General features: G+C 48.5%; 1 protein-coding gene across 1 annotated transcript in view; it reads right to left on the reverse strand.

Annotated features, from left to right (window-relative positions):
* Positions 1 to 24,640, reverse strand: part of TMEM165 (transmembrane protein 165) — a 279,341-nt gene that overhangs the window by 106,741 nt on the left and 147,960 nt on the right. The window contains exon 2 of the mRNA XM_085642083.1: positions 20,202 to 20,427. Coding sequence (XP_085498209.1) covers positions 20,202 to 20,427 — 226 coding nt within the window. The remainder of the gene's footprint in view (positions 1 to 20,201; positions 20,428 to 24,640) is intronic.

Consider the following 24,640-nt stretch of genomic DNA (forward strand, 5'->3'; position numbering starts at 1 on the left):
TCCTGGAGCAGGACCACATCTGGTGTCTGTCTTTTAATATATTGGAGCACTATACCCCTCTCGAGTTTAGCCCCAACCTGTTAACATTCCAGGAGAGCAGGTTAAATGACATCCCTGCCCCCCGTGGACTTGACAACAACTAAGCATTATACTAATACTTTGTAGGGGTTCAATCGTATCATATACTGATGTGTTCTTCCTTCGATGGTCAATTCCCAGCTGAGCCAGCCCTTCATGTGTTACTTGACAGCATTCAACAGTCTACAGTTCTGGATATTGTCTGCAGGTCGAGCACAATGTTCCAGAAAACCCAGATCCCTTAACAGTCGTTAGCATCCCGTTGCCACTTGGGTGCAAGAAGTGCCTAACAGTGTTCTATCTGCTTTGGAGCTAGTCTTCATTGGTGGGGTTTCTCTTTTTTGGGCCGGGATCCGTACGTTTCTGAGGCTTCACTATCCGCCGCCCAGGTCTGTCTGTTGTCCGGATCTCCTACTCTCCGCCATCCCTACAGCCATTCCCAGACAGTCCCTGGCTAGGTGAAAAAACTGCTTTTACCCTCGCCTCAACCCTCAACTTAGCAGGAAACAGCATGCGTATTTCAGCGCCTTCTCTCTATGGGCCTTTTTGTCATCCAAGAAACTGTCTTTGTCTCTGCACCTTCATGGTGAAGTTGGAGAAGAATGTTATGGTGCCGTTTTCAAACTTAAGTGGTGGTGCGCTACGAGTGGTTTGTAAGATATTATCCCGGTATCTATAGTTCTATATGCGTGCCAGGATTGGTCTGGGGGGAATACTCGGCTTGGGTCTACATCCTGGCACACGGTGCGCCCGTTAGATGGAAAAGTAGTTGGAGAGTTCTGGGCTGCAAATGCTTTGTAAATAGTTCCTCCACAAAAAGGTCTGTAACTGGCCCCTCCACTCTCTCTCTCTGGCACCCCTAGGATTCCAACGTTGTTCTGTATGGACCTGCCCTCATAATCATCCAGTTGTGCTGCCAGAATTTTGCTGGTGGCTTATAGTTAGGCTTTCCTGTTTTCAGTTTCTATTTTTGGTAAATTCTGGTGGTTTTTTCCAGTGTTTTCAAGTGATTTCAATACCTTAAAGAAACAGTGGTTTTCAGTGTTTACAGATTTTCGCGCCATTAAAAAACAGTGTTTTTCCGGTGTTTATGGAATGTTTTGCTTTTATTATTGCTTGCTTCTGCAGTGTTAATCAATGGTTATAGACAGTGTATGTACAGTGAATATGAGGTCCAAATACATTTTTGCAAATCAAACTCATTATAGTACACCATACAATACTTCTTTAGTGAGTCTTTGGTCATGTGTGCTCACATTTTCCTTCCCATGTAAACCTTTTTCTGTGAAAAGGCCCTCTCAACATTGGCACTTGAGATGGGCAACGCCAAAAAGGCCAGTGCACAATGTGCTAACTCTAGCCACTGACATAGCTTTCCATGCCAATAGTGGTGCACTTGAAGATTGCGATTCTCTGGGCAGGTTCGGGAACATTTGTGTTGAACTGGGCTCTTATGCCCTCAGAGTTATTGAAGTGGTCAAAAAGGAAGCAACACTTTTGAAACTACGGAGAAAACTCCCCCCAGTGAGGTTTCATTGACTTCAAATGCCTTGGTTGGTGAAGGGACACTTCTATGCATTATTGCAAGCCATTTCTCATACATTGTAAAATCAAAGTTCCTGAATTGCTTGTCAACATTGCTTTTCTTACCAAGTGGCAAGCACTCTAACATGGAACATGTTGCAGTGCCAAAGTCGCTAATGATGTCGCCCCGCCTACTCTCAATGAGATGTTTCACATCTACACTGATTATGCTGAACACTTGGCAGACAAGGGAGTTTTCAGACTCTAGTTCTTTTTTTACTATGTCCACTACAGCAGTTATGTTTTCCTGTAAAAAGCTAAGAAAGCACTTTTTTTCACATCACTATCGTTATGCGACCGTAGATCCCCACATTTTTTTCCTTTGGCATCATCAATTCTGTAAATGGTTGCCACATGGATGATATAGCATTCACAGCCCCTTGGACTGAGAACCATCAGGTAAGTGACACAGTTGGGATGACTCTTTCTTTGATGCCACACATAGTGAGAAATATTTGAGGAATTTTAGTTCCCGCGCATAACAAAACAGTGCACCATAATGAACTAAAAAGTCAATAGCATTCTTCAATAACTCTGAAGATTGTAAAGATGATTTCAGCATATCATCTACCAAGTGGCAAGGATCTCTTACAGGGTAAGCAGGTCAGCTCAGGTATCCATTTTGACAGGTCATCACAAAACTTTTTCATATACATAGCTGAATCACTGAAAATACAAAAATATCACTCCAATCTTTGTTGAACTTGGAAATAACCTTTTTGCAGCAGCATTCCAAATGACACTGCATTCCATGTTTTCCAAAAGTCTGGTGTCATGTTTTCACCACTATCCCAGATGCTTGGTGATAGCACTCTTTTCACATATAGTGGTCACTATACCTTGCATCAAATGTTTAAAGCCTGTGGTGTTGGCAATTCACCTATCAATACTGACTCACTAGAAACTGGGGGCTGATGTATCAAGGGTTTTTACCCATTCTCTGTAGGTAAATGTGTTGGCACATATTTGGAAAGATTGTTATGAATCCACCTATTAGTGAAAGAATCAAATGCAGGAAAAATGCCAAATATGATTTTGATATTTCCTGATTCTCTACAGTTAATAAAATCATTAAATAAGACCTGAAACATGCTTCTAAACCCTGCATCTTTAGACCAAAGACCACAAAACTGATAAAAGCATAAGGAAGAAGAAATAGTATTTTAGTGTCATCCCTAAACAACAAAACACAAGCAGAATAGTTAGCCCAGTCTTTCTTGCTGCTAGCTTGTATAACAAAGTTACATTGTATTGGCGCCTTCAGGAAGAAAAAAAATTACTCTTTCATCCTCCTTTTCTTTTCTTTAAATGGCATTTAGTTTGTGGTTCTGCAGGTGTTTTTTCAGTGTTTATATGTTTACACTGGTGAGGGCTATTTCTCTTTCGGTGGGGTTTTATCAGTTATTATAGGTTTAAACCTAAAACCGGACAGCCTACTTATAGTTCAGAGACTTTTAAAAAAAAATGTTTTAAGGCCTTTGTGTCTGTGACCAGACCAGGAGTCGCATCTACCACCTCCTTGCCTAGTATCCATTTTTCTTAGGCCCGCGCATAACAGGGAGATGTCGACAGATACCAAGTCTATGCACACCTAGAGGGGGGTATGCACGCTGATGATGGCCACCATTATATCCTGTAGGTTGGGGGAGCCCTGTTCGGCCTGCTTCTGCTGTGTCTCTTGTTCTGGGTCTGGTTAAGCAGTTGCCCCGTCTTGAGTCTTTTGCCACAAGTACATACCAAGCTTTGGCTGGGGTGAGCCACACCCGCCTTTACCGCCGGACATTGCCCTGGTGTCCGTGTGATTCCAAATCAGTGGCGTTGTTGGTAGCGTACAGCCACAGGGTAGTCACCGCCACCTGCCAGGGGACTTCCGATGCAACCTAACGTTTTTTCCCCTATCAGCCTCACACGCCACTGTAGTGGTTGCTAGTGCCCTGGTGTTGAAAGCAGAGGTTACTGCGGTGGGGCACTCTTATCGTACCGCGTTTATATATTCTTAGGACTGGGAATTAGGGGGAGGATAGCACTGTTAGGACGGGTCCGCCGTCTTACCAGCTGCCAAAAGTCTGTGCTGCCCTTTGCTAACTCCCAATGTATTCAACTATTTTGTGTCCTTTCCTCTGCCCCAACCTATTCAGCTGTGGGTAGACTCATCCACATCCACCCACCAGGGCTCCCAGCTCCTTCCTCCCTGGCAAACTAGATAGGCCTGTACTTAGTCCCCGAGCTGCGTTCAGAGCTCACCTCTCCCATTCATATCAGTAGGCAGGCCTAGTATCCAGCCGGGAGTGCCCATATAAGAGCACCACACTCACCACCGCCGATGTTGGGAGACTGGTCTTTCTTGAGCCTATTGCAGCAGGAGGCAGAGCGCCTCTCCCACCCGTCCCTCACAGTGTGTACCAGTGATCCGGTCAGGCCCGCAGTCACCTCCATAAGACGTACGCCGACATCACCTCGCTGCTTCACTGTCCTCATAGGCCGCAGGCCACCGTAGACTCTACTTCACTCGGGGAGCTGTTCTTTTCCGGCGGTTTGCACGTTGTGTCGCATCTGGTGCAACCCGGGCTCAATTGCATGCCCATTATTTTACAGATAAATGTTGGAGGTTAGGGGGAAGAGAAGGAGGTCGGAGCCGCACTAGTGTGCAGCCATCTTCCGTGGCTGATGACCACGCCCCATCTGGCCAGGGCTTTCTTATTGGGAAAGCTACCATCACAGATATCTTAATTCTGAGACAGGACCCCAGTGTTTGAATGGGCACAGCCTTCAAAGCCATGCCCATGGCTGCATGCTTGTGCTTGCTTTGGTGAAGGTACTAGTGGTAAGCGGAACTGGGTCCGTGATTTGTCTCTAGGTGTCGAGCTCTACCAGGAAGGCCATCAAACAGGAGTTGTTAAATGATCCATCCCTGAAGGACAAGCAGAGGTGGTCAGGACTGGTATTTCAAGGACTATACTGTTGCCTGATCCGCTGTTCTCTGGAACTGTATCACTGACTACAGAAGATACACCAGAGTAGACAACAGCTGCATCAGGTCTTCGGGGACAGGGAAGTTGGAGATCTCTTTTGTCTTTAACTTCAAACTCAAAGCATCCAGTGAGAGTCTGAGAAACGAATGGTTGACCAAAAAGCGGAAAATCTACAGCTAGATCTAAAGAGAAACAGAGGTGTGCAACCTCCAGTTGCTTCAGGTCCAAGGATTGTATGAATCGGGCCTGTATGCCATGCAGCCCCAACCCTGAAGAAGGGACAGCAAATGGTGAGTTGGTCTTACTAAGGCAGGCCACCAGTACCCAACTGCTGTGTTGTCTATCCATCATGTTCCTCTAGTATTGTCCGGCTTTAGGGCGATGTGACTGGTTCTGCCGCACTTGGTACTGACTTTGGTGGGGTGCTGTGTTTAAAAATAACTTATGGGTTTAAATGCACCTGAACTTCCTTGCAGCAGTTGTCAGGCCACAATACAAATGTTAAGATAACTCTGGTGATTAATGTTACCACTGGTAAGAGGTCGGAATGTTGCTGATGGCAGTTTTTACCCATCATACAGTAGCGCAGAAGGATAATGTGCCTACTGCAAAGAGCGTGCATCATGCAGACCACAAAACTGAGTTTGCGAGAAATACGAGTAGAGCTTCAATGCTTTAAAAAATGATATATTCGTCAGAGAGGGGCAATGGAGAGGTGATGAGCCCTATTGGAAAGTGCATGTACTACATGCTCGGTGGTTGTTCTAGTAGGGTAGTGGTGCTTCCTTTTTGGAAAGTGGCAGTGAGTGAATTTTAGGAGGAGGTGGTCATGGGGGGCAAAGGAGGAGACGTCATAAAAGACTAGACTGACGCACCAAGCGACACAAGAGCTAAGGCCAGCCCTGCCTCCAGGAAGTAGAGTAGCTTCCAACGTCATATACGTAATGGTACAATGCACCTCCCAAAAGGACTGGAGTTGATGGACTCTGGTGGAAGACATCCACTGTGGATTCTTCCTGTTCCGAACCTCAATCACTGCTGACTGTGTGGTGTTCTCCTTCTTAACAGTCACCCGCTATGTGCATAAGTTGGAAAGCTCATCAAGAGAGAGGCCTATGTCAGACTGTCATTGTAGCAGACACTGCCAATGAAGAGTTGGATTAGTCTCCAAAGAGGAAAGTGACTTTGGGATGGGGAAGTAATGTGTACAGATTGTGCAGTTGCAGCACACAAAACACAATTTACAACAGCCATAAAAGTAGTTTCTGGTCCTACCACTAGGTGGCTGAAATACAAACAAAGTGTACAATGTTTTGCTGTCAAAGGGTAAATTCATGACTTAGCATGTGGAGGCACGTGTAACTGCATATAGTTTATTTGCACACAGACAGTGTGTAGAACGAGCCATTTATAGTTCTTTCTGTTGTCCCGGTCAAGTCTTTATCAACCCCTTATTGTTGAAAGGCCTCATTGTTATCTTAAAGCCATCAAAGTAATCCCTCATTGGAGGGAAGACCATGTAAAATGTTCCCAATTAGATTCTGACAAGCAAAGCAGCAATTGTATGCTGAGTGTAAGACATGAGTTCTGGTAACATTTGTCAACCCTGATTTTCATGTGAATTAGAATCCCTGTGCAAACCAGACAATGAAAAGGGGTGTCAGACATTTACCATAATACAAAGCCACAGTCACTATGGAAGACCAACATTAAAAGTATCCCATGACAATACACTGCTCGTCATTGTGCATTTTGCACTTAAAGATTTTAAAGTGAAGTTTATTCCTAGTAATAATGGACAGTCCCTCAAAGGAATACAGCACACTAAGCAACATGTTGCACTGGAGCACACATGTCAACACACACCTTTAGACATCACAGAATGGGAATGTCTGCTAGGATGCAGAGGCTTCTATTACAAAATAGACTCAGAAGAATACAGATCTGTGTCCGTTTTCTGCTTCTTAGGAGGCAAAGGTCAGGACATCTCTTTGCTTCGTCCTAAATCATTTCCTCTCAGAAACAAGACAAGGACCTGGTGAATGCATTGACATTCTATCTTTTAGGATGCCAGATCTTCAAGAAGCCAGTTAGACGAGATAAATATAATGACCGCTTCAGTTAGTTTTAGACTTCTGCAGATCACATGAGGGAAGGGAGGAAGGTGCTACACAACCAGTATTAATCATGCCAATATACAAGTAGACACTGCAGAACTGGAGGGAGGAAGCTGAAGAACCTGGTCATAAAAATGCAGACTGCAATCCAAGCATGGAGAATAACCTAAATGCGCAGGAGAAAATGTTAAGTAAAGGAGATATGCCCTCAATTACTAGGGTACCAAACAATAGTTCATGTTACACAGAAAAAAAACCAAAATCCTCAATATCATTCTAGAATCATAAACCATGTATACACTTGTCACAGGATGAACCTAAGTTTGAGAAGCACTCTCCAGTACCTTATAACTGCACATGACAGAAGGTGTGTAATGAGTACCAGTGTCTGACATTACTACTACCAAAACCTGTACCAATTTCATTTTCTCTACTTTATCCCTTCCAACCTACTCATGCTTTATGTGTTTAACTAAACGAGAAGGATCTCCCAAAGTAGGTTCTGGTATGAAGAGCACCCACCTCGCTCTAGATTGTCACAAATACTGTTTCCCGCCCTTTAATTTTGCATGGTAGACTACTGCATTCTGGGAGTTGTAATCTTATTTTGAATCCTTTTGAACTAATCAGACCAGCACCTTAAACCAATGATTTGTAGGTGAAAATGTCGGGACTTGAGAAGGGTCTGGTGAGAATATGGAGTGAGGTGGCTATCTTATATGAATATCTGTACAGCTATCTATTTGGGGACCTAGCTCCCCACCTCTGAGGTGCACTTTAAACAAGCATTTGCAATGCAACAGGTCTCGCATTAGGAAAGTTTGAGCTTTTTGTATTGTAAATTGACTAATTTTTTATTTATGTGTTGGTATTGAAAATATTGAAATTACTAGCTTTCTCATGTACAATGTCAATAGTTTTAACTGTTGCAAATATGACACCTATAGCATTTGTAATGCAATATGTGTTGTATTTACGTGACTTGGATGTATTGATATTACAAATAACAATGGCTTTTAATTTTTGCAAATAATTAATACTTAAATAAAAGTTAATGTAAATTATAATGGCAATCGTTTAAACTTTTGTTAATAACTCTTGTGAAGATTATGTTTAGTGTATTTAATTGCGTCTAAAATCCAAGAACAGAAGTTAAATATTATCATTTTTTTTGTGCCATTTGTAATAAAGCCTAAATATTGAGAGAACATATTAGAGCCAGTTGTTGTTGAATGGTTGTACAGATTGATACTGCGGTGGCAGTGAGTGATGTTGTGGTGGTATCGAGTGATGCTGTGGCGTTAATTGATGCTGTGGTAGCGCATAGTGATGTAGTGGTGTCCTTGAGTGATGCTGTGGTGATGCGATAGATAGATAGAGTGCAATAGCCCGATAGATAAGATAGATAGATAGATAGAGATAGAGTGAGGGCGATAGAGTGTAATTATGTAGAATATAATTATGTGGCACGGAGTGGTTTTGTGTTGAGTGTATGTTGATTTTAGTGGCGTGTACTTATGTGGCATTGAGTGTTATTTTGAGTGTATCTTGCATTGTTTGCATTGTAATTAATTGGCACTGAGTGTTATTTGGAGTGCATGTGGCATTGAGTGTAGTGTAATTATGTGGCGCTGAGTGGTATTTGAAGTGTATGTGGCATTGAGCGCTGTGTAATTATGTGGTGTGTAACTATGTGGCACTGATTGGTTTTTGGAGTGTCTGTTGTATTGAGTGCATTGTAGTTATGTGGCATGTAATTATGTGGCTCTGAGTGGCATTCGGAGTGTATGTTGCCTTGCCTTGTATTTCTATGGTTCCTTAAACCCATAGAGGCAATTCTTTTATTTTAACTAAAAGGATGGTAGTTAAATGGTGTTTACGGTAGGATGGTCGTTAAATGGTGGCTACGGAGAAGCTGTGTGCTGAAAGGCAAAGAGAACACGGGCATGAAAGTGAAAGCGAGGATGAAAATGGAATGAGTGTGGCAGGATGTTAGTTAAATGGTGGTTACGGGGAAGCTGAGTGCTGAAAGGCAAAGAGAACACGGGCCAAAGCTGGAAGAAAACACGAGATACGAGAGGCATGTGTGTGTGGCAAACACTGGTGGGGCTCAGAGCATTCTGTTGCTGCCTTGATGCCTGTGTGTGTGAGCAGTGGGGATGTGTGTGTGAAGTGCCTAAAGTTGCAAGAAAACATATGGTTATTTAAATCCTTAGACGCAGAATTAATGGAGCTAATGTTATCGACCTTAGAAGGATTAAAAGGGAATGAGCGCGGCATATGTTAACTTTGTAAGCGCAGAAAGCGTGCAGGGCAAACGTATTATTTTGGTTGTTTGAGACTCAGATCTGGGCAAAGCTGCAAGAAAACACGGAGGGGGAGGGCGGGCTGTGTGCTGAAAGGCAAAGAGAACACGGGCATGAAAGTGAAATCGATGGATGGCAATGTGTCCGTGAGACTAGCCCTGTGGTGGGGGAGGGACAGTTGTGAGAGGCGCCATGAGGAAACAATCTCTCGGCATGCTGTGGCGGGGGAGCGCATTCCAGGCGGGGGAGCGGACCCTTTGAAGTATGATGCCGAGGCTGTGGCTACACGTGCACGCGCCAGTGGGCTGAAGCGCTTCCCCAAACGGATTGCATGGCGGCATGATGCAGGTGATTGTGCGCGTGCTCGCCATGCAATCCACTTTTGGGAGCACTTTGAAATGCCCCTCTTACTAGAGTCTCGCATAGCGATTGCGTAAACACAATAGCTAGGCGAGACCTAAAAACTAGATAGAGCATGATGGCTTTTTCCAAGATTATCAGCAGAGAGGATCCAGTCCTATGCAACCCTTGTACCAAGTTCAATATCTAGAATGAAGGCTTTTTCCAAGGCTCATTAACGCATTGAAATTATTTGGCTATTAGAACCTGATCTACACCAGGATGCAATGACCCCGTTCTGTACAGTTTCAAGGAAGGCGGAGACCTCTGTGGCACTCTGCTTCAATGGTAAATGATAAATATTAGGGTGTATGGACAGAAGAACTCCCTTCTTAAACAAGCACTGCTGCTCTGAACTGGCCACACACCACTCCCATACTTAGACCTAATACCTTTCATTCTACTACAAAGTTCAACATTCTCCTCAAACCTTCATTCTGAACAGACACCTCCGATTAGCCCAGCAAAGAAGATGCAGGAACTCAACGGATGCAGACACCCCCCTCAAAGACAAAACACATGCTTGAAGAGAGTGAGCCACTAAGAATTGTTTGTTGTATCAAGTCAAGTCAAAAGAACTTTATTTCGGAGAATCTCTCCATAAAAGGTACATAAAATAGAAATATAAATACATTTAAAATCATACATTGGATAGTTAAAAAGTGTTAAAAAGGTTGGAACATTAGAACACCAGGAGAGCGGTATATCTGCTAATTACATAGAATCAAGTACAATTTAACCCAGTACAAAATTAATCAGGTTTGCATTTTCAGGTACCGCTTTCTCTTGTGCCAGAAAGCCCCCAGAAATTTGGCCACAGCAAACACAATGTAAGCAGCCATTTCACTCTTAAGAATTCTGAAGGCTTCGTGGCACCTGGTAAAACCCAAATTCCTACAAACGGGAGTGATCCATTTTCTGCGCGCCTCACTATAGCCCGGACAAAAAAATATGATGTGCAGCTCAGTTTCATCGCATACTCTGCATGCCGGGCAAGTACTGGGTGCAGACACAGACCAGTGACTAGTAAGTGCACGTACTGGCAGGGACCCATGCCTCCATTGTAGGTAAAGCTTCCTAATTAGTACAGGGTAAATATTGTCCAGGATTAATTCAAAGCTGTAGGCATTTTTAATACAAAGGAATTGGTGCGTTAGAGACCCTAGGGTTATAGAAGGTCGGAATGTAGGAACCTTAGAATTATAATACAATTTGGTTAAGACCTTTTTGGGAAGCCTGGGGCAAGCATCCAGGGGGTCGTTCCAAAGAGCATCGAGACCTAGGCCCACCAGATTGTTCCTTACAAATTTAAACCAGGCAATGTTCCCCGAATTTGGAAGACTAAGGACTTCCTGCAAACCTTGTCTGTAATGGATCAATTCAGGTACAGCCCATAATCTACGCCAGTAAATCAGTGGGCGAAGCGCCACTTCTTCTTCCAGGGGTCTGATGCCTAGGTCAAGTCTTAATGGCATTAAAGGTGTACTTTGAGGAAGGGCTACTAGGCACCTAAGAAACCTATTCTCCTCTTTAGTCAGACTAGCCAAGACTTTGTGACCCCACAATTCGCTGCCATAGATTACGGCTCCTCTGGCTTGCACCCTGTAGATGTGGAGCGGGGGGCCTATGGGTTTGAGGGTCGACCTATTCTTCCCCACCATCCTTAGTATCCCACCCACATGTTGCGCTAGTTTCAGCCTTGCTTTCTCCTGGTGCGGACCCCACCCCAATTCCTCATTAAGGGTTACACCAAGATATTCAAAGGTGTTGACTCGTTCTAGCGTGTTGTTCCCTATGCGTGGGATACGGTGGAACCTGGGTGGCGGATTGAAGGCCATAAATTTAGTCTTTAGAGTATTAATCTCCAATCCGTGCTCTCCACAAAAGTCCCTAAAGCCGTCCAGCACACGCTGGATTCCCATCGGCGACTTGGAGAGAAGGAGGGTATCATCCGCAAACAGAATTGCCGGAACCCTCCTTCCAGCCAGCTTTGGGACGTCGGAATTGGGGATCCTATTGAGGTGATCGATAACCCCGTTGACAAAGAGGCAAAACAGGGTCGGTGCGAGTACACACCCCTGTCTTACCCCTCTGTCAACGGGGAACTTGTTTGATAGGGCGCCATGCCTACCACACCTCACTTGAGCATAGGTGTTGGTGTGGAGGCGGATGATCATTGACAAAAGATCACCAGGCACCCCCGCTCTAGCCAACACTTCCCACAGCTTACCACGTGGTACCAGGTCGAAGGCTGCCCTTAGGTCCACAAATACAGTATAGAGGCTGCCACCCTCCAGCTGTATTGTTTTCCAGTATAAAAGGGACAGTCTAAAGACCTGGTCTATGGTGGAAGTCTTTTGCCGAAACCCAGCCTGGAGGGGGCTCAAAATATCCCTGTCTTCGATCCAGTCCAAGAGGCGATCCAACAGAAGCCTTGCAAAAAGCTTCTGAGGGACGTCTATCAGACTGATCGGTCTGTAATTAGCCGGGATTAAAGGCGAGCCCCTTTTAAAAATAGGCACGATCTCCGCCCCGAGCCAAGTGGGGGGAACCGCCATACCATGTACGATGGCGTTAAAGAGAACCAAAAGGTAGGGGGCCCAGATTCTGACCGCATGCTTTAAAAGATCGCCCGGAATCTTATCAAGACCTGGCGCTTTTCCCGAGGAAAGGCGAGTAATTGCCATTTCCAATTCCTCCAAATTAAAGTCTCCCATCTCGGAAGAGTTATCAGTGGTTAGGGCGGCTAATGCCCCAACCTGGGTTCCTAAATGGTCCAGCCCAGCCGCACTGTAGAGCAATGAAAAATGTTCCTCCCACACTTCAGGCGCGATGTTTCCCTCTATAGCCAGAACAGGCTCAACTGAGCCATGTTTGACTATTTGCCAGAATTTCCTTGAGTCTCTGGTTTTGAGTGCGGTTGACATTTCTGACCAGTTCTCCCAGTCCCAGTCTATTTTGGCATTTTCAAGAAGGAGCTTATAAGCAGCCCGCTTTTCCCTAATTACCGATAAAGCCTCCTTATTTTTAAATGCCCGGAGAAGGTCTGCCTTGGCTTTCCTGCAGCTGGCGTTGAACCATGAGGCTCTTTCTCTCCTCACTTTCCTGTCCCGAACCACAGGGTTCAATACCTCGGCAAGATTGCTACACAGGGTCTGATGAATGTCCCCAAGGGAAATGCACCCGTCAGGCGAGGGCAATAGTGGGAGAAGTCTTCCCACCTTTTCGAGGGCTGATGCTACCAGCTCATAGATGGTCCTGATACAGTTTGGTTTCTCTAGGAGCTTGTCCCACCTTATTCTTCGCCTATTGCTAGATAAGGTTAGACTTGGGGCGCTTACTCTATTTTCTGGGACAGCAACATTAAGAAAGCCATCAACAGCCAAAGAGAGAATCAGGCCATTATGGTCACTGTCGAACCTTGGGACTATTTTAAAATCTAAGACTAGTTTCCAGTCCTGAAGTTTGATCATTATGTAGTCTATCCGGGACTCCTGGCCTGGTCTATTAAAGGTTGGTTGCGGAGGTGTGTCCCTTTTGAACCTGCCATTGCAAGCTCTAAGTGAGTTTGCAAGGGTCATTGTTATTACTTGGAGTAGGAGTGGTGAGGATGACCTAACTGGCGGACCCGCAATACTTGGAATATCCCAGAGATCATCCTCCTCACTGCTAAGCCCATCCAGGTGATTCGGGGGTGGTTCGTACTGAATATTGAAGTCACCTCCAACCAGGAGTGTTGTTGAACCTGAGAGGGAGTCAAGGAATGTCACCAGGGCCTCCATTGTCCCTGAGGTGCCCGCGACTCCGACCGGTCTGGAATATACATTTACCAGAGTCAGGCCCATTCCAGTGGGCCAGCGTAAGACCACACACAGGATATCGACTGAGTTGGTTTCTAGAATCTCGGCCTTGCAGCCAAGGTGGGAGCCAATCCATATTGCCAAACCACCGGACGGACGGCCCTTCCCTCCCTATCTGGCTAGAACATTAAAAGTTGCAAACCCAGGGTAACAATAGTTTTCTCTAGCCCACGTCTCCTGGAACATGCATATATCATGTTTCTTTATAAAGGTTGCCCATTCACTACAATCTAACTTGTTGGGCACCCCAGCAATGTTCCAAGATAGAATTTCTATTGACCTCAAAACCGTATCTGTACTTATAACAATCTCATCGGGAATACTTTGTGCTGGCACTGGAGGGGCGCGAGCCCCGATACCAGAGCGTTCCCTGGCTGGGACAACCTGTGTCGAGTGGATCTGATTTGGCAAACCCCCACCCACCGCATTTTCCATCTCCGCCCCTAGTACGGGCCGTGGGGGATACGTATCTAATTCCTCCACAGACACGAAAGTGTGTTCGTGAGGCGCTGCGGAGGGGTCAGGCAGAGATAGAACTAATCCGAAAGGAGTGGATTTTTGCGGAAAAGAAATCTGCGGTGGGGGAGTCAGATCAGTATCCACAACCTGAAGCTCCGCAGTATTGGGCCCTTTGTTAAGGAAACTCCTCTGTCAATCGCAGTCATCAATGTGTGATAGGCCATCGAATCTATTTGCGACTTCCAGAGGGGTAAATGGCAATCTATAGTTCGCCCTCCTTGGGCCATATCGGTAGCTCCCGGGGAGCACTGTAACCCAATCTAGTGCATTTTCGTGAACCGCAGAAGTGGGTGCATAAGTGTGGCATTGGTTATCAGTGGGTACAGGGAATGCAAAGGGATATGATGGCATTCGTGCTGGGGCCCTAGATTATGCATTCGATAAGACTGGAGGTCTTGGATAAAAATATAACAATTCACGGGGATTAATGGACCCACTAGTGTTACCCAAAGGATAGTCGAGAATGTGGGTGACTGCTCTAGGGTCTCTAAAATTAATAATGATTATGTCCCCCTCAATATCCTTATTTCTACAGCCTAGCCAGGGAAGTCTCCGAACATGTAGAATCTCCCCGTTGACATTGAAGGGAAGGGGTCTGTTTAACATGAGCCAATGCATGGTTTTATTTTTAAGCTCATGGAAGCCTTCTTTTTTACCCTTTTCCAGAATCGGGACTCTCGTGAGCACTACTACGTATGGGACTGCCTCTGGGGGTAAGTCAACTTGGTGCCTTGGTCGGTCTCTTGCCCTAACTAGGGGATGATTCCCACCCCTATCAATTGGAATTATTCCTAGAGTAGGGTCTGGTACTTCCTTTATCGATTCACCCGCATCATTTTGTACTTGGTAATGGTGGGCTATATTGGAAGATTTGGCCAAAGACTGGCTATCAAGACCAGCCCTTTCGTTTTTCCTGGTATGAATAGGGGATGAGACTAGTGCCACAGGGGGGGGCAAAACTGAATGTGCATGCTCTTTGGGTACCCCCGCATATTTAGTAATGGCTATTTCTAGATCACCTAAGCGTTGCTCTATATTTTTTAATCTTTCGATTATGGGTAGAGCAAATGACCTTATCAATTGCTCGATGCCCTCGAGAGGGGCTGGGATCGGACCTTCATTAGGTAGACACAGCGGGGGACAGATCGGGTCCGAAGAGGAGGGTTCGATGAGGGTGGAAGGTCTTGTGGTCATGGTGTTTACTATAGGTAAAGGAAGTGTTACCTGTGGCAAGGATATTTTTTCTAAGATATGTATGGGTCCTTTGCCAAAGTCTGAGTGGTTAATCTTATCCCTTGGCAGATCGCCTAGCCTCTTTCTTCTTTTGGTGGGAGGGGGCCTTGGAGCTTTAGGCGCCGCAACCCTCCCCACCTTCTTGATAGTGGCTTTAACCTTGGATTGAGAAGGGATGGTAATCGTATCAATTTCCTTAATAATAGTGCTGGAAGGGAGCAAATCAGCGGAATCATGCAAACTTTTAGATTTATCAAGCTCAGATTCTATGTCTCTGAGCAATACAGGAACATTGTCAGTGGCTAGTGCCTCCTGAGTAAAAGTAGGGGGATTTAGCTCAAAAGGGGTAATAGGAAGCGAGTAATCTATAGGCATCCTGTTTTTTATACATTCTATGGACCGGCGTCGCTCGGCCCTTCGTTCAGCTAGCATAGTCTCCTTTCCATTAGCCGCAGCAGCCTTAATAAAATAATCGACCAATGTACCTTTGTTTGTACCACCAGTGATTATGGGCGTGTTTGTGGAAAAGGTCTCAGCCATGATGATTAATGCAGTTCTCTGAGACCAGACTTACGTTTGCTGGCAGGAAGAAGAAATTCCCCCGGTCCGGTCACCTCGGTCTCCTCGTGCCTCAGAGGGCCCGCTCTTTGCCCGGTCTTAGCCCCATGCTGAGACCCGCGCGCGTCCCGCTAGCGCGTGTAGGCAGGGAGACGTACATATAATGGAGGGCAACGGTGTTGGGGGAGGAGTCAGGAAGAGGACCAGGTGCGGCTGATCTGCTTCGTGCACAGCACCCTGGTCCTCGCAGTCCTGAATACGCCGGTTCTTGCAGGGTCAGCACACCAACAATGCCCCAAGTGACAGCAGCAGAGTCCCGGTCCCTCGAGCGGCTCCCGCGAAGCGGGGGCCGCGAGGCGCGGTATTAATTTCAAGAAAGCTGGAGTGAAAGTTCAAGGAATCCCTCCAATGGGCAGCAGCACCAGCCAAGTTCACAGACGGAGCCCCGATTGTGAAATGAATGTAAGAGGCAGACTATTTTCTGTTTGTAACCTAGCAATGAAAACACAAACACATGACCATTCCAGAAAGGGAAAGCTAAAACACTACTGCAGTACTCCACAATGGTGGCAGCAACAGAGAAGCCAATCCCTGTGTCCTGCCAAATAGGTAGAACACAGAATATGGGTGTGCTGGACATTTACGAGTGGAAGCAGGAGGCAGGAGTCCCAAGCACAGCAGGGACGTCTTAACGATTTTGGGGCGCCTGGGCTTGACGTATTTTGGGGGGGCCCTGTTATGTTTATGTTTATATATTTCTAAAGCGCTCAAATGCGGAGGCGTCTTGGCGCTGAAAGGTGCTATGGCAGAGGAAGGCGGAGTATGACGGCCTATGTCGTTACGAAGAGCCTGGTTTTTAATGTTTTCCGAAAATCCAAAGGTTGGGTTGGAGCCTCATAGATTGGGGCAGCTTATTCCAGAGTCTGGCTGCTCAGTATGTGATTGTGCGGCCACCCCAGCCTTCTCTTTTAATCTTTGGTACTCTGACCAAGCCTTGAGTGGCTGATCTTAGGTCTCGCAAAGGAGCGTATGAAATAAAGTTTTCAAGACCTTCAGCTGCTCCACCATAGATTGCCTTATGCACATGTGAGTGCTTTAAAATCTATGCGTTGTTTTATAGGCAGCCAATGTAGGGAGCGTATCCCATCCAAAGTGGATTGTCCTTTGTGTAGGCCCAGAATCAGTCTGGCAGCTGCGTTCTGCAGGGACTGTAGCTTCAACAATTGAAACTTGTTTGTCCCTAAAAAGAGGGCATTAGAGTAATCTAGTTTGGAGAGAAAAAGGGCCACCATTACCGTTTTTTGGAGTTCCTGGGGTATGTAAGGAAAACATTTTCTTAACATCTTCAGTAAGAAGAAACATGAAGACGTCAAGCTATTGACTTGATCGGCAAAATTGAGTTTGCTGTCAAAGAGGACCCCCAGGTTTCTGACCTTCTCTACCGGGGACGGACATTCTCCCGCCTCTCTCGGCCACCATGATTGATTCCACAGCGGCAGGCCAGGTCTAAACTCCATCACCTCTGTTTTATCAGTGTTTATTTTTAGATAATTCTGACCCATCCAGGACATGATTTCCGAGAGGCATGCATGGAATCTGCATGCAACAGATTCAGGCTGATTGATGATGGATATGATAAGCTGAGAATGATCAGCATACGATGCTAACTTGAAACCATATTTCCTGATGAGGTCGGCCAGAGGTGTGACATAAAGATTGAAAAGAGTAGGAGAGAGGGCCGATCCCTGTGGCACTCCGCAGGGGAGGTGGAAGCGGTCAGATCTCATGCCGTCCTAGAACTGTGCTCTCTATTTTCTAAAAAGGAGTTCCTCCCACTCCCAGGTCCCTCAGCCGCTGCACCAGTACGGTGTGATTAACGGGGTCAAACGCTGCCGAGAGGTCCAAAAGTACCAGGACTGCCCTCCCACCGCCATCTACAATCTTGCGGATCTGTTCAGCAGTTTTTACAAGTGCTGACTCCGTCGAATGTCGTGGCCGAAAGCCGTGCTGGGAAGAGTCAAGCAGGCCGTGCGTGTCTAGATGAGCGGTGAGGGATCTATTCAGATGTTTTTCTAGAACCTTGGCTGCAAAAGGAAGTCCTGCAATAGGACGATAGTTGTTGAGACTGCAGGAATCCAGGCTGGGATTGTTTAGCAAAGGGGTAATGACTGCCTTCTTCCAAATGTCGGGATAATTTCCTGAGCTCAGAATTTGGTTCACGAGTGGGGTAAGATGTTCAGTGATTGGACCTGCAGCTTGATGCATGATGGTTGGTGGACATGGATCTGTAGGTGCTCCTGATTTTAAGGAGAGGAGAATGGAGCTAACCTCTTCTTTACTCACCGGCTGGAAGCTAATCAGTGTCCGGCTGGAGCATGTAACAGACCCAGTCGAATCCGGAGACTTCTTGGTGTGTGGGAAACTATTGTATATTTTATTTACTTTCTCTTGAAAGTGTTCCGCTAGGGAGTTGCAAAAATGTTGGTCTGGTTTAAAGGTGCCAACCTGCTGGGGTTTTGTCAGCAGGTTGACTATTTTAAACAGTTCCCTAGTGGAATTTCCAGCATCTCTGATTTGTACTGTGAAAAAGGTCTTTTTAGCATCTACAATTGCTTCTTTGTATATTTTCACCAAGAGACTATAAGCAAATTTCTTTAGGTCATCATAGCCTGTCCGCCAATATCATTCCGCCTTTCTACATTTGATCTTTAGGTCCTTAAGTTCGGGAGTATACCACGGGGCTGATTTTTTTGCTTCCTTTATTGTGACTGTTTTTATTGGAGCAACCCTGTCGGCTGCTGCCAGCATCCAATCATTGAACTGCTGTACAGCTTTATTGTTATCCTCTTCTACCTTGATAGGGCCTTGGTCAAGCGCTAATTCGAATATTCCTTCTTTACGTTTGCCCCATCATCTTATTTGGCGTTTAACTGAAATTGCTTGTACTTTAGGCTGGGATTGAAATCTATTAAGAGTAAAATAAATAGCCCTATAATCAGACCAAGGCAGGTGTAATAACTGAGAAAGGATAATGCCTGGTTCATTAGTAAAAATCCCATCCAGAGTGACCTGCTGTGAGGGTAGATTCAGTTATCAGCTGTTTTAGGTCGAAGGCCATAAGGTTGTCTAAGAGTCTGATGGTATCCAGGTTATTGTTTAACTCTAGGTGATAATTAAAATCGCCCAAGATTGTAAGTGAATGGGAGTCAGTATATGACCCCAAGAGGGTCAGTAAGGATTGCGAGAAAGTACTCCTTGGGTCTGGGGGGCCGTAGATTAGTATGCCCCAGAAGGTCTGCGCATTGTCCAGTTTAATACGAAATTGTAGTGCCTCTGCCGGGAGGGTCGAGATAGACTCTACATGAAGTTTAAAACTTGCTCGATAGAGAATGGCTATCCCCCCTCCCTTACCTGACATTCTATTTTGAGCTGAATATGCATAACCATCAGGGACAGCAGTATTCCAGTCAGGGATAGAGGCATTGTCAGTCCAAGTTTCTGTCAGAAAGACTAGATCTGGCCCCGTAAGCTGAATAAGGTCCGCTAGATCGTGCTTAACTACAGATCGGACGTTAATTAGAAGTCATTTAAAGTGTTCAGATATGTCACCCTTCAGGTAATCGGATGTCTGCACAGTCTTGTCCTCCCTGGGGGCTGGCTCTGCCTCCTTGTTGTTTTGTATGCTACCCCCCGTCCTCCATCTTTGATCATTTCTCTGCAAATTAGGACGTAGTCCAAAAGTGCAGCCTGTGCATCCAGCGGCCGTTCTTGTGGCCTCTGCTATCAGTAAATTTTTGTGTGCACATGGAGCAGGCATTAGGTCCAGTAAAGTTTGCCTGTCATAGCTGACTGGGGCGCGAGGACCAGGGGTTCTGGCGCTGGGCGCGCTCCGGGCGCAGACGGGCTCAGAACAGCATTATCATGATCCAGTTTCAGCTTTCATACCCTCTTTGGCCAGGTCATTGCAAGTGCACAGGCCCACTCATCCAAATCTAACTGTGTTTATGTCGAATATTCTGGGATAGTGACAATATTGTAACACAGCAGCAGCTCACTACTATTACCATCGCAAATAATCTTTGCGACATCCTCCCATTTCTCATATGTGAGTTCATGTTTTGATCTAAAAAAACTTTATGGAGGTTGCTTAAAACAAACACATTCCTCTGCAATAGACTCTCACACATCACCCACATAAAAAATATATTTAAGGAAAACTGTTTTTAAAACAATCTGTTTAAGAAAGTTGTGCCAGAACCCACTTTGCCCAGGCCTCAAAACGTCTCAGGAGCACAGAGGGGTGCTCAAGAATGGAGGACGTCAGAACCTTTTAAGTGACCACATTCTTTTTGGGAAACTTTTACCGGTCGTGTCTGGAATCATGAAACTAACCAGCTCATAAGTTGGGGAAAATCAAAGTAAAGCATATCCACCTTAAATATTTGGAATAGATCGGTTATTCCTAAAGTATATGATCATGAACTATTGTGAAACTTAACATTAGCCATGTACTTCATTCTTTACCATCAGGTGCTGCATTTATTTTTACTATAAAAATGTGTATAAAAAGCTTACCCGATAAACAGGTCATCAGGCCTAATGCAAGTATAGCACCTGCCAATACAGTCAAACGATTATAACGCATTGCCATGATAGCAGCAATAAAGAAAGTCTTATCTCCAAGTTCCGAAACAATGATGACGGATATAGCAGCCACAAATGCATGGATAAATCCCAAGTTATCTGCGTTCGGAGTGTCTTCGACTTCATGGTGCACTGGAGGATGCAGGGTGGGCACTTTCTAAGGAAGAAAAAAAAAAAAGATTCACACATTAGTCCACGACAAAGAGAGAAAACGTATGGAGCTCAATTACACAGCATATCGGTAGCTAGATGGCTGTTCTAGTGTTCACTCAGCTCGTACGCTGAAATAGATGTGTGTACCTGCCTTCAGTGAACGCTTCACTGTAATGGGAATAATGCACATTTTGGAAGATCAGCATGACTGCCGTGTATTGTAGCATTTGTATGGTGCTCTTCTACTTCTAGCAAGTAGTAGAGTTAGCAGCTACTGTTTGTCGAGCATGGCAGGGAAATGGTTAATTTCAGCATGTATCTATTAGGAATGTATTATAGTGCTGTGCGCGAGTCACGCTGATGTGCTCCAAATATCTCGCAGCAAGGATGTTGCCTTGGGCCTAGAGCGGTCGACCTCGAAGCTGGAGAATCGGGTTCGAGTCTCGGCAACGACACTCGTCATACTGTGATTATGGGCATATCACTTATTCTTCCCGTGCCTAATAATAATAATAATAATAATAATGAATGTGTCCTGTAACGAAACTGGTGCTCATGTAAAGCGCTCAGATACCCGATTCCTCGGGTCTAGATGGCATTATATAAAACTCTTTAAAAAAAAAACCTGTAGATTCGCTTACAAGTGAGGTGATGCAGCAAAGTGTCTGGCATAGAGCAGACAGCCCTCAGATGCCACCGCCAGTCACACCATATCAGCACTTTGAGTGGTTTTGACGCTCCTATTGGGGGGGGGGGGGGGGCGTGTGCACAGCACATGTCCATCCGAGGGTTAAACATCATCCCACACACCCCTAAGATATCAGCTGCAGCCTCAGAAACATTTGTGTTTTTTTGGGAAGGGAGTGGGGGTAGGTATGGAACTGCAGCAGAGACCAAGGCATGGGTACTCACAAACTTTCTCTCTGTGGCCAAATTTACAGTGTGGTTTGTGGCCAAGAACTGCACTGGTGGGGGCGGGGTCAGTTGGGGGAGGGGCGGGGGCAGGGCTAGAGCAAAAAAAAAAAACTGCTACCATGAGGTTGAACATAGACCCCTGCAGTGGACGCCTTCATCCACTGAGCCACCAGACCCGGCATACACACCTCTCTCTCTGTCTCCCTCCCTCCCCCTCTCTCTCCCTCTCTCTCTCTCTCTCTCTCTCTCTCTCTCTCGCCCTCCCTTTCTCTCTCTATGTCTCCCTCCCTCCCTCTCTCTCTCTCCCCCTCCCTCTCTCTCTCTCCCCCTCCCTTTCTCTCTCTCCGTCTCCCTCCCTCTCTCTCTCCCTTCCTCTCCCTCTTTTTCCCTCTGTCTGTCTCCCTCTGTCTCCCTCGCTCTCTCTCCCTCTCACCTCCCTCTGTCTCCCCCTCACCTCCCTCTCTCTCCCTCTCACCTCCCTCTGTCTCCCTCTTGCTCCCTCCCTGACTCCCTCTTTCTCCCCCTGACTCCCTCTCCCTCCCTCTTTCTCCCCCTGCCTCCCTCTCTCTCCCTCCGTCTCTCCGTCCGTCTCCCTCTCTCCGTCCGTCTCCCTCTCTCCGTCCGTCTCCCTCTCTCCGTCCGTCTCCCTCTCTCCGTCCGTCTCCCTCTCTCCGTCCGTCTCCCTCTCCGTCCGTCTCCCTCTCCGTCCGTCTCCCTCTCCGTCCGTCCGTCCGTCTCCCTCCCTCCCTCCCTCCGTCTCCCTCCCTCCCTCCGTCTCCCTCCCTCCATCCATCCATCTCCTTCCCTCCCTCCGTCTCCCTCCCTCCGTCTCCCTCCCTCCCTCCCTCCGTCCGTCCGTCTCCCTCCATCAGTCCGTCTCCCTCCCTCCCTCCGTCCGTCCGTCCCTCCCTCCGTCTCCCTCCGTCCGTCCGTCTCCCTCCGTCCGTCCGTCCGTCTCCGTCCGTCCGTCCGTCCGTCTCCCTCCGTCCGTCCGTCCGTCTCCCTCCGTCCGTCCGCCTCCGTCCGTCCGTCCGTCTCCCTCCGTCCGTCCGTCTCCGTCCGTCTCCCTCCCTCTCCCTCCCTCTCCCTCCCCCTCCCTCCCTCCGTCCGTCTCCCTCCCTCTCCCTCCCTCCCCCCGTCTCCCTCCCTCTCCCTCCCTCCGTCTCCCTCCCTCCCTCCGTCCGTCTCCGTCCGTCCCCCTCCCTCCCTCCGTCTCCCTCCCTCCGTCTCCGTCTCCCTCCCTCCCTCCGTCTCCCTCCCTCCGTCTCCCTCCCTCCCCCTCCGTCTCCCTCCCTCCGTCTCCCTCCCTCCGTCTCCCTCCGTCTCCCTCCCTCCCTCCCTCCGTCTCCATCCCTCTCTCCCTCCCTCCCTCCCTCCGTCTCCATCCCTCTCTCCCTCCCTCCCTCCATCTCCCTCCCTCCCTCCGTCCGTCTCCCTCCCTCCGTCCGTCTCCGTCCGTCTCCCTCCATCTCCCTCCCGTCTCCCTCCGTCTCCCTCCGTCTCCCTCCCTCCCTCCGTCTCCCTCCCTCCGTCCGTCTCCCTCCCTCCCTCCCTCCGTCCGTCTCCCTCCCTCCGTCCGTCCGTCTCCCTCCCTCCCTCCCTCCCTCCCTCCGTCCGTCTCCCTCCCTCCGTCCCCCTCCCTCCCTCCCTCCGTCCGTCTCCCTCCCTCTGTCTCCCTCCCTCCGTCTCCCTCCCTCCCTCCCTCCGTCTCCCTCCATCCCTCCGTTTCCCTCCCTCCATCCATCTCCTTCCCTCCCTCCGTCTCCCTCCGTCTCCCTCCCTCCGCCCGTCTCCCTCCGTCCGTCCATCCATCCATCCATCTGTCCGTCCGTCCGTCTCCCTCCCTCCGTCTCCCTCCCTCCCTCCGTCCGTCTCCCTCCCTCCCTCCGTCCGTCTCCGTCCGTCTCCCTCCCTCCGTCTCCGTCCGTCTCCCTCCCTCCCTCCCTCCCCCTCCCTCCCCCTCCCTCTCCCTCCCTCCCTCTCCCTCCCTCCGTCTCCCTCCGTCTCCCTCCGTCTCCCTCCCTGTCTCCCTCCCTCCCTCCCTCCCTCTCCCTCCCTCCCTCTCCCTCCCTGTCTCCCTCCCTCCCTCCCTCCCTCCCTCCGTCTCCCTCCCTGTCTCCCTCCCTCCCTCCCTCCGTCCGTCTCCCTCCCTCCCTCCCTCCCTCTGCCTGTCCGTCCGTCTCCCTCCCTCTGCCTGTCCGTCCGTCTCCCTCCCTCCCTCCCTCTGCCTGTCCGTCCGTCTCCCTCCCTCCGTCTCCCTCCCTCCCTCCCTCCGTCCGTCTCCCTCCCTCCCTCCGTCTCCCTCCCTCCCTCCGTCTCCCTCCGTCCGTCTCCGTTCGTCCGTCTCCCTCCCTCTCCCTCCCTCCGTCCGTCTCCCTCCCTCCGTCTCCCTCCCTCCGTCCGTCTCCCTCCCTCCGTCCGTCCGTCTCCCTCCCTCCGTCTCCCTCCCTCCGTCCGTCCGTCTCCCTCCCTCCGTCTCCCTCCCTCCCTCCGTCTCCCTCCCTCCCTCCGTCTCCATCCCTCCGTCTCCATCCCTCCGTCTCCATCCCTCCGTCTCCATCCCTCCGTCTCCCTCCCTCCCTCCGTTTCCCTCCCTCCATCCATCTCCTTCCCTCCCTCCGTCTCCCTCCGTCTCCCTCCCTCCGTCCGTCTCCCTCCGTCCGTCCATCCATCTGTCCGTCTCCCTCCATCCGTCCGTCTCCCTCCCTCCCTCCCTCCATCCGTCCGTCTCCCTCCCTCCCTCCGTCCGTCTCCGTCCGTCTCCCTCCCTCCGTCCGTCTCCGTCCGTCTCCCTCCCTCCCCCTCCCTCCCCCTCCATCTCCCTCCCTCTCCTTCCCTCTCCCTCCCTCTCCCTCCCTCCCTCTCCCTCCCTCCGTCTCCCTCCCTCCGTCTCCCTCCCTCTCCCTCCCTCCCTCTCCCTCCGTCTCCCTCCCTGTCTCCCTCCCTCCGTCCGTCTCCCTCCCTCCCTCTGTCTGTCCGTCCGTCTCCCTCCCTCCCTCCGTCCGTCTCCCTCCCTCCCTCCCTCTGTCTGTCCGTCCGTCCGTCTCCCTCCCTCCGTCCGTCTCCCTCCCTCCGTCTCCCTCCCTCCGTCTCCCTCCCTCCCTCCCTCCGTCCGTCTCCGTCCGTCTCCCTCCCTCCGTCTCCCTCCCTCCGTCCCTCCCTCCGTCCGTCTCCCTCCCTCCCTCCGTCTCCCTCCCTCCCTCCGTCCCTCTCTGCCTCCGTCCCTCTGTCTCCCTCCCTCCCTCTCCTTCCCTCCGTCTCCTTCCCTCTCTCCCCCTGTCTGTCTGTCTCCCTCCGTCTCC

This window comes from Triturus cristatus, chromosome 2_2, assembly GCF_964204655.1.
Source record: "Triturus cristatus chromosome 2_2, aTriCri1.1, whole genome shotgun sequence".
Taxonomy (NCBI): domain Eukaryota; kingdom Metazoa; phylum Chordata; class Amphibia; order Caudata; family Salamandridae; genus Triturus; species Triturus cristatus.